At 42.4% G+C, this 15,584-nt stretch overlaps 2 protein-coding genes across 2 annotated transcripts; one reads left to right on the top strand and one right to left on the bottom strand.

Annotated features, from left to right (window-relative positions):
• Window positions 1-101: 101 nt before the first annotated feature.
• Window positions 102-6,009, bottom strand: LOC101068494 (protein shisa-5-like). The gene is made up of 6 exons (XM_011614020.2): window positions 5,873-6,009; window positions 4,813-4,958; window positions 4,156-4,306; window positions 3,335-3,462; window positions 1,749-1,985; window positions 102-1,592 (listed from the first exon to the last, which is right to left on the bottom strand). The coding sequence occupies exons 2-6, from the start codon at window positions 4,877-4,879 to the stop codon at window positions 1,414-1,416; spliced, it is 762 nt and encodes a 253-aa protein (XP_011612322.1). The 5' UTR covers window positions 4,880-4,958; window positions 5,873-6,009; the 3' UTR covers window positions 102-1,413.
• A 782-nt stretch (window positions 6,010-6,791) lies between these two features.
• Window positions 6,792-10,990, top strand: alas1 (aminolevulinate, delta-, synthase 1). The gene is made up of 11 exons (XM_011614019.2): window positions 6,792-6,952; window positions 7,727-7,968; window positions 8,062-8,244; window positions 8,384-8,479; window positions 8,652-8,871; window positions 9,006-9,190; window positions 9,278-9,457; window positions 9,551-9,715; window positions 10,078-10,346; window positions 10,437-10,599; window positions 10,682-10,990. The coding sequence occupies exons 2-11, from the start codon at window positions 7,755-7,757 to the stop codon at window positions 10,840-10,842; spliced, it is 1,836 nt and encodes a 611-aa protein (XP_011612321.1). The 5' UTR covers window positions 6,792-6,952; window positions 7,727-7,754; the 3' UTR covers window positions 10,843-10,990.
• The last annotated feature ends 4,594 nt before the right edge of the window (window positions 10,991-15,584 follow it).

Genomic DNA, 15,584 nt, shown 5'->3' with positions numbered 1-15,584 from the left:
TCTGAATCAGTGATGACTTCCTGTGATTAAGAATGTGGGTAATAATGTGAATTCTGGCATGATGAGACAAAAAACAGTTCCAACCAGTCGATAAACACGTGTCCAGAAAAACAGAAAATATATATTTTTATTGTACTCTGCAGCATAAGTGGTAGGATCTGAATAGAATATTTATGTGCATATGCAGTACCGGTAAGTCCAAAGTAGCAACAAAGACAAAGATGTATCAGTGTTTCACCTGGTACAAAGTCTTCACTAACATCAGGCTGAAGGACTGAAAGAAGACAATAAAAACTATGGAAATGATGTGGTCACTGTAGAAAAGGCATTCGGCTTACTCATAAATAAGGCTCTTGAAATAAAATAGATGTTTTTTACCCACAAGTAATGTCAAGTAAGACCATCAACACCAAAAAGGACACTTTAAAAAAAACTGCCAAGGTATTGCAGTGAGGATATTAAAAAATAAAATAAAAAGAGTCCTGACCAAAAGGCATCATTGGTTTTCTAATTGTAAATCAAAAGGCAAGGCTGACATCAAATAACTGGGAACAAAGTCAAAAAACAGGCTGTTTTAGTCAGTACGTGCAGGTTTTTGGCAGAAGGATTTGAAATGAGAAATACTGCAAATACAAGTGGAGAAAAAGAATGAGCCTGCTGTAACTGACAGGGGTACAAACAGGAAAAAGGCACAGCTTTGTCTTAAATCAGCAATTAGGAGCAGAACATTGGATATTTGGTTATTGAGGAGAAAAATGCTGCTCCTCCAATGCAAACAGTTTACGCACATTTGCAAAATCTATGAATGTGACCTGAGTCAAAGGAACAGAAAAAAAACCCTTCTACACAAAACCTAATCTTCTTAGTTTCCCTGTCAGAAAGGCTTATTTTGACATATATTAGATATTACATTTTGACATATATGACATATTTTGACATATTACAGACATCCTTATCTTCCTGAATACTCCCTCTATATAGTACTGTGAAAGGAAGTTAAAAAAAAGAACTATTGTCTCTAAAAGAAACATGTTGGCAACCACCACAAAATGTCTGAAGGTTGTGGGAAAGAAGGCTCTGCTGGTGCAGCACAAACACTGGCAGCCAGGTGGCGCTACACATTGTGACATGTTCAATCGGACAAATGAAAGCAAAGAATTAGCCATGAAGAAATATTGAAGAGACTCTCCAGTACTTTTTATGTCCATAAATATGACTTAAGGTGTAATGATATTTTGACATGGCGAAGGGACAGATGCTCTACAACGACACTAGAAGGTTCCTGGAACGCACCATCAAACGTACAGATCAAGCAGCCCACAAACAAATGCCGGCTTCATTCAGATTACTTATTTCTAGTCCTGCCAAGCTTGCAGCACATTGACATTGCGATCATGCTGTGTTGGGGGAGCATTAGCCTGTCTTAGGTGGAGGAGCAACAAAGTCTGGGTTGTAGGCCGGCTGGGCGAGGAAGTCGGTTTGAGTGGGCGGATTGCTCGGCTGCGGATGTACAGGCGGCTGCGGGGGGTATGCAGGATGATCAAGGTTGAACGCAGCCTGGCTGTACGGCGCCACAGGGTATCCAGGTCCAGCTAAACACAGAAAAACAACACAGGAAATGATGAAAAAGGCTTTAATAGTGCCAAAACATCAGTTCTGTTCAAGCCTTAAAGGTCAATCAAAGGCAAAATGCATTTGCTAATTTTTTTTTATTTTTTTTTAAGTTTTCCTTTCAAATCTTCACTCACTGGCTTCCTGATAGGTTGGTGGTGGTCCTGGCACGAATGGCTGTCCTCTGTAGGGTGATGTTGGCATGTTCTGAGCACCGTAACCCTGGGGCATGGGCTGGGACGGGTATCCAGGCTGCACTGGCATGGGTTGGTACGGTGGATAATGCTGGATGGGCTGCCCGGGTGGCACAGTCTGCTGCTGTGGGTACTGCTGAGGGCCTGAGGTGACCACTGTGGTGGTAGTTGCTATGACAGCTGTGAGAAAAATCAGACGGGTGAATAACAGCTTTTATTACGTATGCCATCACTTTCAGTACTGTAATCCAAAGTAAGAGTCACAAAAGAGTATGGGTGGGAGCTTATATTTTAAAAAGACTTGTACTTCTTCATTACCAAATGCAGAAACTAGAACAAGGAACAAGGATAGGAAGCACAGTCACCTTGAGGAAGTGGTTAAAATTACAGACGGTACTTGTAACCTGAAATGCTGCATTTGCGAGCGCTAATTACGGCAAGTCAAATGAAACACACACACACATACAAAATCCGTGAAAAGCGTTACTGAAAGTAAGGTTTTGGATTACAACCACACAGAAGCGCCACCATGTTTTTTTTTTTTTATTAGACATTATAACCACTTCCTGTCAGTGAGGCTAGTCTAGAAATTTCCCTTCTGTGGTCGTCTTGGAAACAATGAGTCACCCGAGGTGGAGCTTGGACATTCCTGAATGGGATTCAGTCACATTGTAGAGAAGCCACATTATCCCAAGGCCCTCAGCACAAAACATGAGCAAACTAAACGAGCCGGCTAAAAGACGCTCGTTATGAGCACTAGAATCACATAAAAGAAGACAACAAAGAAATCCGAGAGGCCACATCAGCACACAAGCAGATTAAAGGATGGAACACATAGATGAGTGACACCCACACCAATCTGTGTCTAGATAAAATGAATATCTGGCAGCAAGGATGAGAGGAAGGGAAACCAAAATCCTAACTGCTGCCGTGCTCCCCCTGTCATGATGAAGAGCAAAAACAGGCTGCCTCTCTCTGACTGTCACCTCGGTGTAAAACCCCGAGTTTTCGGGTTGCAGATCGGAGCACTGTCAGAAGACGTGCTCGTTCTTGGCGCTGGTAACCTCACTACCATCTGGTTTAGTTCTCAGCGTCTACAGTTTTCACTAACTAGAACTGACAGTAAACACGGACACAAACTTGTTTTTGTATGTTTGCACGTCGTTAAATGGGGAGATCGGCCAGTCAGCGTTCAAGCACTCAAGCATCACTTATCAGATGTTAGATGGAGTTTCCTGCTCAATCAGACAACAATCGCAAGTTCTGGTTAAGTAAAAAAAATAAGCAAACGCACACCCAGCTCGCAGGATCACAGGGAATATTTGGGGATGTAAATCATTCATTTTACACAGACGACGCGACGCTATTAAGTCTGTAGAAATGTTACGTCTCTTCATAAACGGAGAGATGTTCTTTTTATTTTATAGCTTATTTCAGCAGAAAGACTTTTGAGAAAAACTCTGGGTTTTACAACAGGTATAACAACAACCTCATTAACAACAGAAGAAGGTGCACTTGTTGGTACTCACGTCTTGGCTTGCGACACAACTTGTACAGGCAGCAGCAGGGACAAACACAACAGCAGATGACGATGGCCAAAATAAAAATAAGGATTCCAACACCTAAACCAATGAAGGGCGCTTGGTTGTCAGATGGGCTGTAAAAGATGTGGAGGACAGACATAAGCAACAATTACAGAAAACAGCGTTTGTATTACTATTAGGTTCCTGGTCATAAAAGGATAAATGTGGTGACCATATATTTTCCTAATCTGCTATTTCTCAGTTTGTTGAATTATTTGTGTTATTTTGATGACTGATGAATGTAAAGTTGGAGGCCTCATGTTTTGTGTCTTATATGAAGAGAGAATACTGCAGCAGGTTGCATTTAGTTCAAGGATTAGATGGTTGCAGGCTGGATTTGTAGCACCCGGCTGTTTTAGCACCACATACGAGGCTGCAGGAACTTATCAATACCGTGATTATAGGAAGAGGAAGAACCTCTGAGAAGTATCACTGCCAGCTATAGTTAACGACAGTGCTAAGCCAATTATTGGACACTGGTCTTTGCAAAATAGTCTTCAAATTCACTTTAACAATCTCACTTTAACTGACTAACTGTAGAAAGTCACCTTGATATTTAACCTTGGTTTTTAACATGAAACAGGGAAAAAGGGGGATTGCAGTCAAACAAACTAGAAATCTGTTAGAAACACCAGTAACTGAAGTCTGAAGAATTGCAACATGGAGTAACATGTTGCGTAGGCAAGTTGCATACAAATACCACAGCTGAACACATTTTAAGGCCAACTGATCAGCTGATAAGAATTTGAAATCAAAAAGAAGAGTACCAATCATCTTGCTCATCCTCAGTCAACCGCCTAAAAGAACTGGAGCAGCAGTATCTGTTGTAGCAGTCGCCGCAGCAGAAGCCTAGCCAACAGCTCTGTTGGAGATGGTAGACGTTACTGCGGTCTCTGTAAGATTCACAACTGGTGCCCCCTGTAACAAAACAACAATCAGACAGGACAGCCAGAGGCAGGCTTCAGTTGTCCACAGGCAGATCAACCACACTGACTACAGACGTCTCATGGAGTTTATTACAGTGTCATGGCAGCACAATGGAGAACAGATTGTTCAGAACATTGACAGGAACTGAATTTTCAGATTCTGATGATCAATCCTTCAAATTTTGGGTGACTACAGAATGCACAATATGGATGTGCACCAACCAAGATACTCTACTCCCTAACAATGATCCTAGGATTTCTAGATTTGTCTGCGCATTTTTCTGCTACACTGACGCTATGACAATACATTTTGAACAAAAATACAGAACCAGAAGAAGTTGTCATTAACATTAGCGGCTCCAGTTGAGGCCGGGCTAACATCACTCCCACCGCTGGGCTAAACTGGTCCAAACGGAGCCAACGCTCCATGGACGGGTAGTAACAAAGCGGCAAAACAATAAGAAGTCATCCACGGGAGTGTTGAAACGTGGGACTCACCGAATATTCCTGGGGCTAAGGTCACAAAAAGAGCCAGCACAAATGCATTTGACAGGCCCGACGCCATTTCTGTGAAGCTTCCCGGATTCTGGAAGGGAGGATCTGGAGGCGATTCCGCCTCGTCTGTCCGTGGGCGTAAAGATCGTCTAGAAGAAATAAAAGCGATGCTGCGTCACTCCGTCTAAATTTGCCGTTTCCATTTGAGGGTGGGTGGTTATTATGGGGTGGCGGTTGTAAAATAGCCCACGCTAGCAATTACCGCATTTTGCCACTTTTCGTTTCAAAACACGTAATATAGTTGTGTTTTTTATTTTTAAAAAGGGATGTTTATAACAGAAATTGGCATTTTAGAAAGATATTAGTTAAGTGCAAATATTAAATGTTAGAGGTAGATAGTAAATATAAATATTATATGTAAATCTCGGGTAAAACTAAATATCTAGGTAAAAAAGGAAAATTCACAGGAAGTAGGTGAACGAGGTGAACGACCCTGCCAACGACTCTCAGGTGACCACCCAGATCATTAAAATGCTAATGGTCCCCAATGGCTATATTTTCAAGCTCGGTCCCCAGCGAGTTCAGAACTTAAGAAGCATTCTGGATAGAAGGTGAAACGTCTTCAAAGAGAAGAAGAAATACAGTCCAGTTGACAAAGAAAACTACCTTAGATCACAGGAAGTACCTGCAACCGGAAGTACAGAAAATAAAAGCCCAGGCAGGCGCGCCATGTTTACAGAAGTAAATGGCGGACGAATCCGAATACATTGGGGTGAAATTAACAAAATATACCTAAAATACCTTCAATGAGGTCTGCCACCATATATCGCTTGTCTTTATATACTGTGATTCTGATTAGGGAATCAAGGCACTTTATATCTGAGTTATCTTCCGTTAATAGTGTAGTTTCCTCAGGTATAAAAGGTCAAAGTCTTCTACAGATTTTCCGGAGTTTATTAATTTCCTTCGTACCGTAAGAGCTGTGCAGTAAACAGATATCCATTTAACACACACTCTTTAAATAAACCTAACATTTAGAACAAATTATTTGGTGACAAGTTACCTTTTTCCTCTCCAACGTAGGCACTACAAAGAAAAGTCCGTAACCTGGTGTTCTTATTGCACCGTGCACACACAGACGCTTAGGCTACTACAGCATTTCCTTCAAAATGAAGGAAACCGCGATCGAGGATATTTGTTCGTAAATTCAAAATAAAAGGTTTCTATCGTCCTTAAATTAAAAATAAAGCTGAAAATATAAATATTTGTACAAGCTGTGTGGTAAACACTGACGACTAAGTATGTGTGTATCTATTATTTTATATAACAAAATTGTGTTCTGTTTGTTGGTGATGATATCATTTATGAATCTAGAGTAAAGGTCTGTTCTTCTTACATTCATGATTTATCTTTCCATGGTAAAAAGTAGGAGAGGAGAGGACAGGAGAGGAGCTCACGATTTATTACTTTTTAGTCCCAAGAAAGCAGCACGGTCAGACGTGTCAGTACAAATTTTGGACACCAGGTGGCAGAATTACACAGGCAATCTCTCTTCTTCACAAAACTCAACCAAGTGCGTACTCGGGAAGGAATGAGTTTCTGATGTGTATGTCAGCATCATCGTTTAAATGATGCAACCGCGTATAGTTTAAGGATTAAATAATAATAATAATAATAATAATAATAATAATAATAATAATAATAATAATAATAATACTAGACCCAATAGTTTGGATGCGTTGACATTAATCTTGTCTCGTGAATATACACCAAACTCACACGATTTCACATAGTGTATACACCACAGCACATCCCAATAAAACAATACATCAATCTGTTAAAAAAGATGGTTTGATCCGTGCAAAGTTGAAACATTCTTAAGAAAAACGTGAAGATTAAGAAGCAAGTTTAGCTTCTTTGACGTAACCCTGCAAAGTATCGCGATATTTCCGGCCGGTCTGTGGCTCTTATAAGAACCCGGGTGTCCGCGTCCTTTTCGTTCGTCCTCAGTGTAGGATAACGGAAGCTATACCTCAGCCGCTCGAATTAATCTCTCTTTTAAGTACATTACAGCGTCCTCACAGCTTTGCTGTTTGACATCCACAGTCAGGAAAACTACGGCTTAAGGCGTACATTTTAAGAGGTATGTCTCTTGTTTCTCCTTATTTGTCCTTACTTCTGGTTAGCTCCTCGAGTAGCACTCGAGCTAACATTCGCTTGAGTAAACCGTGAAGGACCATGAGCGTCAGTACTAATGTCAGAAATCGGTTTAACTCTCACTGGTGACGCGTAAAGCTGTCGGGGGAAAAGACACCCTTAGTCTTGTAATTATTTACAACTGTTAACTATAAAGGATTTTACTGTACAATGATATGGGCGTTGATGTTAAATGGACCATATCGTAACACTACATTTAAAGGCCAGTGATAGGTTACATGTATAGATCTCTTCAACAAGAAAAAATTAGGTTAAAAAAACCTAGTAAAATAATTGGTTAATTTATATTTGTATTCCTAACTAATTTCTCGTCGAGGGGAATGTCAGAGAGATTGACGTAACGCGACTTTTTGTTTTACGCAATCGTGATTTCTCGTCTTTAAGGTTATAATAATCTTGTTATTACGGTAATGTGATCGTTATAACGACCCCTCACCTCAAAGTAAACTAATAATTACTTTACTTACATCACCTTTTTAAGTATCCGAATTGCAAATCAATACTTTTGTACTAATGACCTCTGAGCCTTGTTCTGCTTCCAGTTACTTAAAAGTTAAATAGTTATTGCCTTCTGTTTTCTTTTTCACTGGCATGACTTGTCTAGAAATTGTTACTCTAGCAGAGTTCATCATTGTCTGGAATTTGGCTCAGGACATGTTTTGAATATGGTTTAGGCTTCACTGTTAACTGTCTCCCGTAGAGCGACAACTATCACCACCTGAGAAGAGATGGATGTTCTTCTGCGTCGCTGCCCATTTCTGGCCCGCATGCCCCAGACCTTCCTTCAGCAGACCAAAAATTCTGTGCTTGGGTTTGCCCAGCAGTGCCCAGTTATGATGGAGCTGGCTTCTAAGCCCATGCCTCTGATAATGGCACGGGCCCTCTGCTCCTCGTCATCTCCCTCCCACCCAAACACTGAGGAGAAGATGTCTGCAAGTGGAGGTATGTGAGGCAAAGACAGAAACCAGAAGGCTAACATTAAAATAGTATCTAATCTTTCGCTGTTAATTACAAAACTTTTCTCTTTAAATGTAGCCCCCAAACTGGCAGGAGAGTCCAAGCTCCCAGCTGGCCACCCCGTGCCACCCTCCGGTCAAGCCCTGGCTTCTAAATGCCCTTTCCTGGCTGCTGAAATGGGTCAGAAGAACAGTAGTGTGGTCCGCCAGGTCGGCATGGAGTTCCAAGAGGATGTCGAGGAAGTCCGTACAGTCCAAAAAGGTAAAATATATCAAAAAAGTAGTAGTTGATGGGGATTCTTAGTACATGCATTAAAACCTATAGGTGTTCTTTACTGAACCATTTTGAGAAGTATTTACAAAGCAATTATTAAAATCATCAATTCCTGGTGTCTCTGCAGGCAGTGCAGATAGGGAAACAACTCTGATGAAGGCTCTCCTGAACCAGCGACCTAAAAGAGTCTCCCACTTGTTGAAGGACAACTTGCCAGGCAACAGTAAGTTTTATTTATGTATTGACAGCCCTGTCAGTGCTATTAAAATATATTATAAATAGGCCTTTTTAAAATGACTGCTGGGGGTTTTCTTTATAAGCAGAACTGAAGGTTTCATCCGTTTGGTTGTTGCTTCATTCAGTTTAGCCAACTCTGTCTGCTTCCTCTCTGACAGTGTCTTGCTTCAAGTATGATGCTTTTCTCGAGAAGAAGATTGTTGAAAAGAAGAGCGACCACACTTACCGCGTGTTTAAAACGGTGAATCGCCTGGCCACTGAATTCCCCATGGCTGACGACTTCACGGTCTCCTTGGACGACAAGAGGGAGGTGTCTGTCTGGTGTAGCAACGACTACCTCGGCATGAGTCGTCACCCAAGAGTCATGCAGGCCATTATGTGTGTATACAGTTGTTGGTTTTTTTATACATTCACTCAAAACATATCGGCTCCTGACTCTGTAGGAGTAATAGAAGACAAAAACATCTATTTAAGAAGATGTTATTCATACTTGTATTTTGTGTTGTTTCAAGGGATACTTTACGAAAGCATGGCTCGGGGGCCGGAGGCACCAGGAACATCTCTGGAACCAGTAAATTCCACGTGGAACTGGAGCATGAGCTGGCTGACCTGCATAAAAAGGATGCAGCGCTGCTCTTCACCTCTTGCTTTGTTGCTAACGACTCCACCTTGTTCACTCTCGCCAAGATGCTGCCTGGTAGGCTAAGCACTGAAAACCACATTTACTTTGTTTGCCTGTATCAGCAAACAATAAAATATCTGTTCCTCTGTCGTCCTGTGTCAGGTTGTGAGATCTATTCTGATGCTGGCAACCACGCTTCGATGATTCAGGGAATCCGGAACAGCGGCGCTAAGAAATTCATCTTCCGCCATAATGATGTCGGACATCTTCGAGAGCTTCTGCAGAAAGGAGATCCCACAAAACCCAAAATCGTGGCCTTTGAAACTGTCCATTCAATGGACGGTGAGTTTAAAGTTGCTCACATCACCTTTAATCGTTTGGATCCTGAAGTTGAAGACAAACAGATTGTCATTCTCTGGCTTTTTTTTAAATCAGGTGCTGTGTGTCCACTGGAGGAAATGTGCGATACGGCCCATGAATTCGGTGCCATCACCTTTGTAGACGAGGTTCACGCAGTGGGACTGTACGGGCCCAGAGGGGGGGGCATCGGAGACAGGGACGGCGTCATGGACAAGATGGATATCATTTCAGGGACACTCGGTTAGTTTCCAAGCAACGCTCACCATGACAATTTGACCTAAGACGATTATCTGTGTATTTTTTTGGCCTTTATTGGCCCATTTCCTCTCCCAGTTTTTCTCCCTCAACGCTGAACACAGAATCGGGTTTGTCATTTAATATGTCAGGGCTTACATAAGGTGGAGCAGCTCTACCGTTGCTAAGCGACAGAGGGCTATCATTGTAGCCTTATTAAATTACTTGTGTCACTGTGAAGCTGAGGGCGGTAATTCCCTTCAACTCTGATTTCAGGCGCTTCCGTTTCAAATGCACCTGGGGTTTTTTCCCCCGATGAATTCATTATACTGAGGAAACGTTGATGTTTACGACCTGTTCTCTTCCAGGCAAGGCCTTCGGCTGCGTCGGCGGTTACATTGCAAGCACTGCTGCTCTGGTGGATGCGATGCGTTCTTACGCTGCTGGTTTCATCTTTACCACCTCGCTGCCTCCAATGCTCTTAGCTGGAGCCAGGCAGTCGATCCAGGTTCTCAAGAGCGAAGAGGGCCGCAGCTTAAGACGCAACCATCAGCGGAACGTCAAGCTGCTCCGACAAATGCTGATGGATTCAGGTCTGCCTGTGGTTCACTGCCCCAGCCACATCATCCCAGTTCGTGTAAGCGCCTGTTTAGCCTCTGGATCTTGACTCTCCAGTGAATTAGAGGAAATAAGAGTGTGTGTTTATTCATTCTAACGTGTTATCCAGGTATCTGATGCTGAGAAAAACACGAAGGTGTGTGACCTCATGATGAGCCGGCACAGCATCTACGTTCAGGCCATCAACTATCCCACTGTAGCCAGGGGAGAGGAGCTTCTGCGCATTGCTGCAACACCTCACCACACCCCTGAGATGATGAAATACTTTGTCGGTAAGTCGATGAGTAATAGTGAAGACTGAGGATTTTAGATTCATGATGCTCAATCTTAGTTCTTGTGTTTTCCCCTCCACAGAGAGGCTTGTGGATACATGGAAGGAGGTGGGCCTGGAGCTGAAGCCCCACTCCTCGGCCGAATGCAACTTCTGCCAGCAGCCGCTGCATTTTGAGCTGATGAGCGAGCGAGAGAAGTCGTACTTCAGCGGCCTCAGTCATCCCATCTCTGCCCGCGCATAACACTAAAGAGAGATGGCACACACAAGCTTAATATCCATTCCCCGGTCACCGTCTGTGTGTTCATTTACTTGGAGTCATACACACGTATATATGAAATTAAAATATATTATGTTCTTATATTCTATATTCACCAAATAAAGTACAGAATTAAAAAAAAGATGTTTTCAGTTTTCTTTAATTGTATAATTGTGAATATATACTGCAGCAGTTGGTCTGTGAAGTATAATACAATAAACCAGTTAGAGGGGCTCATGTTTTTCACACAAGGCTAATGAAGCTGCAAATGCTGCCAGGCGCTGAATAAACTGGGTTCATGGATTATTCACTCTGTTGTTGGAAGACATGACCCAAGTGTACTTAAAAAAGCACCAAAAAGGGTCAGAGCAAATGGTCGGGTGGTCAAAGAAACGGCTGAACGGTGTAATGATTTCTGTCCAGCCTCCTCCTGAGGTGACATTTTAAATCACAATTCAAACAGTAGCCTGATGCCCACCACCGCTGTGACCCACTAACCCGCTGTCCTGAAAATGATTCGCGTAAGTGTTGTTACAAGACGTGAGGCGACGGAGCACCGAGGCATAAATATGATCAGAACATACGCAGCAACAGTTTTGAGGAGTAACAGGAATGATTCTAATCGCACCCTTACTGGAATAAACATTTCAGTATTTGAATTCATCACCTTGTGCCATTCCTATTTAGTCCAAATTTGTTTAGTCCAAACAAACAAAAAAAAACCCACTCATATTTGCTTTTTTCTATTCACTGCACTGGTCTGGAATGGGGCTGACTTGATTTTATCCCCCTTAACGTGTAAAAATACAATAGTACAGTTGTTTGTGGTAGTCAGAGAGGAAATGCTGATGTTACAAATATTAATATTACATAGTAAATGTAACTTGTACTAACCTAGTAGTAATTTAGTAGAAATTATTCCATGAATGCAGACAAGCAGGGTAGCATGGGCAGAGGTCAGGGAGAACCTTGAGGGCCTTAAAGAACTGTTTCTCCATTTTCGTCCAGCACATTCCAGGATGAGGTTAAATTTCCTTCCAGCAAATCCGGAATCAGAGTTTATGACCAGTGAGCATTTTTATCAGCGCTCACTAGGACGATAAATGAGCTACAGTAATTCTATATTACACAGTCGTCACAAATATAATTGGTCTTGGATGACCGAAATTCTTAAAAAGGCTGTTATGCACGTGTGTATTCATACTACCAGAGAGGACACTGAAGATTGCGTCCCTCAGTCGTCTGTGTGTAAATATTATCTTTAACTTTCTGAAACGTTCACATCTTATCTAATCACTAGTGGGAGCAAGTACTCCCAGCCGGAAAAGACCAAGTCTGAAGGGCCCTGGTTGTATAAATACTAACCCTGTGGCTGCCTTCATTTTATCTGCACAAAGTACTTTAAAATATATAATTTGCTAAAGTTGTTAGCTTGTGTAGTATAAACTGGGTAATAATTGGTGCTACTTTTTCAAGATTTCAAGATAAAGATAAACAAAGCCTTAGAATTGATCACCAAAGTGTTTCTTTCCATTCAGTGTAGTTCATTTGGCTACTTCTCAACTTTCCTCCTCCTTCCTCTGAGCCTGTCGGACCTGTTATTCTTTATTTCCACACCACCAGAGTGCAGAGAACCTTTGTTGGATTGATTCTGGTCTTCCTCAGCCTGCGGCTCCCACCGGGCCTCCGACAGCCTTTGAGGATAACAACAGATTGTCCTATCTTTTAATAAATATTATCTGTCCAAACTTCACCTTTTCATAGAAACGTCAGCTCCTTCCTCACACTGATTGGAGTGTGTCATGTGATCTGCAGCTCTGCTTGTGTCATTCTGTGGTTGTCTGGTGGACATCTGATCCAAAAAGAGGCGTCCCTGTGTGCGTTTCTTGCCGCAGCTGCTGGGTTTTTGAACACAGAAGTACTTTTATTCAATTACCCGGTGAGAGCGCCTTGAAAGGAGACGCACTCGTGTTCCTCGTCTTTGCACCGGCGGCGTTTATAAAAAAACCCAACTCCGGCCGATGTTCTGCCCAGATGGCAGCTTTCCATAATGACGCACATGTCCACTTGAGAGGGCTGTGCTGGGCTCAGGCATACAGCATTATTTTCCTCCACGCGTGGAAAAAAGATGAAGAAAAACTGGTATTACAGTCAGGAAGGTTGATCAATAGCTGCATGCTTGAGGGGGATGACCTACATGTGCCTGTATTAGTGAGCTGTAATATAAATGTGTGTCTCCACTGACTGCCGGGTTAAAAGAACAGGACCACAGCAACCACAGCACGATGACCTTTACTTGGACTTAACTATGAAAATGACGCTTTTGTGCTCGAACAAGCACCAAAAGTCCGAGTGTCATGTAAAGGGGTTGTAGAACCTGTTACACATGATGGTTGCGTTAATTATTGTGTAATTACTTCTGCTGTGTGGTTTTTTTTCCTGCAGAGCGGTGGAGGAAGAACACCAGTCTTTTTTAAAGAAACACACCCCTAATGAGTTCTGCCCCGTCCACTCGTTTCACTCATCAGGGCAAATGTCAGAGGAACTGCTTTGATTTACCGGCTGCCAGGAGTGGTTTCACTGGAGATCAAACAGAGCTCTGCTGGATCACAGGAGGAATGAGGAAGACTTCATTCTGAGGGAACTGCCCAGACCCTGTTTGACACTTCTCTCCGAAGGTCTTACGCAGAACGTGTTGACATTTGTGCGCTTGCACAAGCGCAGACGCGGCTGGCCAGCACCCAGGCTCGGCAGCTGCTGGACATTCCTCTCACCTCGCGGCCCTTCGACGCCCAGGCTGTCCTTGATGACACCCACAGGGTCGTCTGATTAGGTCTGGAAAGCTCATCTGGCATTGAAAAATTGAGCGTTTGCTCTGAAATTGTGGGAAAAAACAAGATTATCTTAATGCTGTAGCGGCCGCAGTGTCCGTTTTACTTGGTTTCACCTTCCCTCTAGTTACTCCGGTCACACCCATCTGAGGTCAGCGCAGGAAATTCAGGTGTAAAGTTAAGAACATGTGCCAATCCCAGTGTGGATTTCAGAGCGAAACTTGTCAAAACAGGTTCTAACCCTCATAACAGTCTTAATCCCAGCCAGATAGCAAACCTTTCAGCATGTATCAGAATCAACAATAAAAGCAGCTGCACATTAGCATAAGGTAGCTTAGGGTGCTGTGTTGTGTTTGTGAAGCACCTGTGCATAGAGGAGATAATAAGACACGGTGGCCAGTCTTAAACAGTCCATATAAAGGTTAAACAGAACTCTGTGACTGTTCTGATAACATTCTGGGTGAGAAGCCATCACAGGACAATAATGACTCTGCTCTTTCCTCTTCTGGAACCTGGTAAAAGTGCATCAGGCAAACACTGGACACCTTTACCCCCGTTGGGTAAAGGTTCTGGTGCTATTGTTGGGTAAACGTTTTCCACAAATTGGGTGATTTTACAGTCTATCTCCGTTTGTAATTTACTGCTCGCTGTACGAAGCGGAGCTGGAGGCTGCTGACTGATCAAACACGAACAACAGGAATGTAACTGGGGAACGCAGAGAGTTCCCCCCACATTCCTTCAGGGGAAAATCATCATAAAAATACAGTTTGCATGGATGACAGACGCAGCTTTATCGCTGATCCTCTGCAGGTGGGAATGTGGAGCAGAAGGAAAAAGACCTTCAAGTCTACGTTTCAAGCCTGAGATAACGATGGGAGGGTCTAATACTTTAAAATATAAACCTGTCACAATTTCAGGATATTATTAAGGATTTTTCTGTTCGGTCAGCGTCTGTTGATCGGTCGGTTTGTTGAGAATCAAATCAAGGACACAGTGAGTGTGTACTTTGAAACGTCACATAGTTCATTCACAGCGGTTCAAAAAGTGTTCAGCGATATCACCCATTATTGGGTGTGTGGCCAGGAAAACAATCAAAACCTCAAGAACCTCTTTGGGCGTCTGACCAACAGCTTTTTGAGCCTTAGAGAGGTTTCCGTGCATTAGCATTAAAGAAAGCATCCTTTTTAGATACAATCACAGAAAAGTTCTTGCAAAGGTCAAAGGTCATATGCGTAGTAGCAGTTACATAATTCCAATGTTGTCTTTTGGAGAAAAATGCAAATAAAAGGTGTTTTTAGTTCAATATAGCTAAATCATTGACTTGTTAAAGTTTCAACAGCCCAGTTATAATAATGGACTCTACTTTTCTCATCCGTCTCGAGGATTTTTATTTTTTCATAATTGAGCATGAAAAAGCAATTGTGACTGTTGGGTTTTGCAACATTGCAACATTTTCCACATTTAGGCCGTCGGACAATTGAGCAACATTCCGGGTTTTAGAATGTCTTAGAGGTGGAATGGAAGCTTTTGTTGAATGGAGGAAGAAGGAAGTTGAATTAAGACCAGCCACATAGAAGGAAGAGAAGGAAGATCTCATGTATGCGACCTTTTTCCTCCAACAAACCTGCTCTGTGGGAACACCCATGACCCAAATCTCAAGTCTGCAGACATTCATATGACACGTGGTTTCACACCAATAATGATGCACTGCAACTCACGCTGAGTCGATAGATGTTCTCATTTATCATTTTTGATGATCTATTATTGTTTTGTGGGGTGTATACTATTATATTGTACTTAGGAATGTTAACGTATGATGAGACAAGGCTTCAAGCTGCTGCGATTGAGATTAGCAAGGTTTTTTCTTATGCTGAATGTTGTGTTTTGTTTTTCAGG

The sequence above is a fragment of the Takifugu rubripes genome, chromosome 19 (genome assembly GCF_901000725.2).
Source record: "Takifugu rubripes chromosome 19, fTakRub1.2, whole genome shotgun sequence".
Lineage (NCBI taxonomy): Eukaryota > Metazoa > Chordata > Actinopteri > Tetraodontiformes > Tetraodontidae > Takifugu > Takifugu rubripes.
Note: the sequence above shows the minus strand (reverse complement) of the source record. Positions and strands in the feature narration are given on the sequence as shown.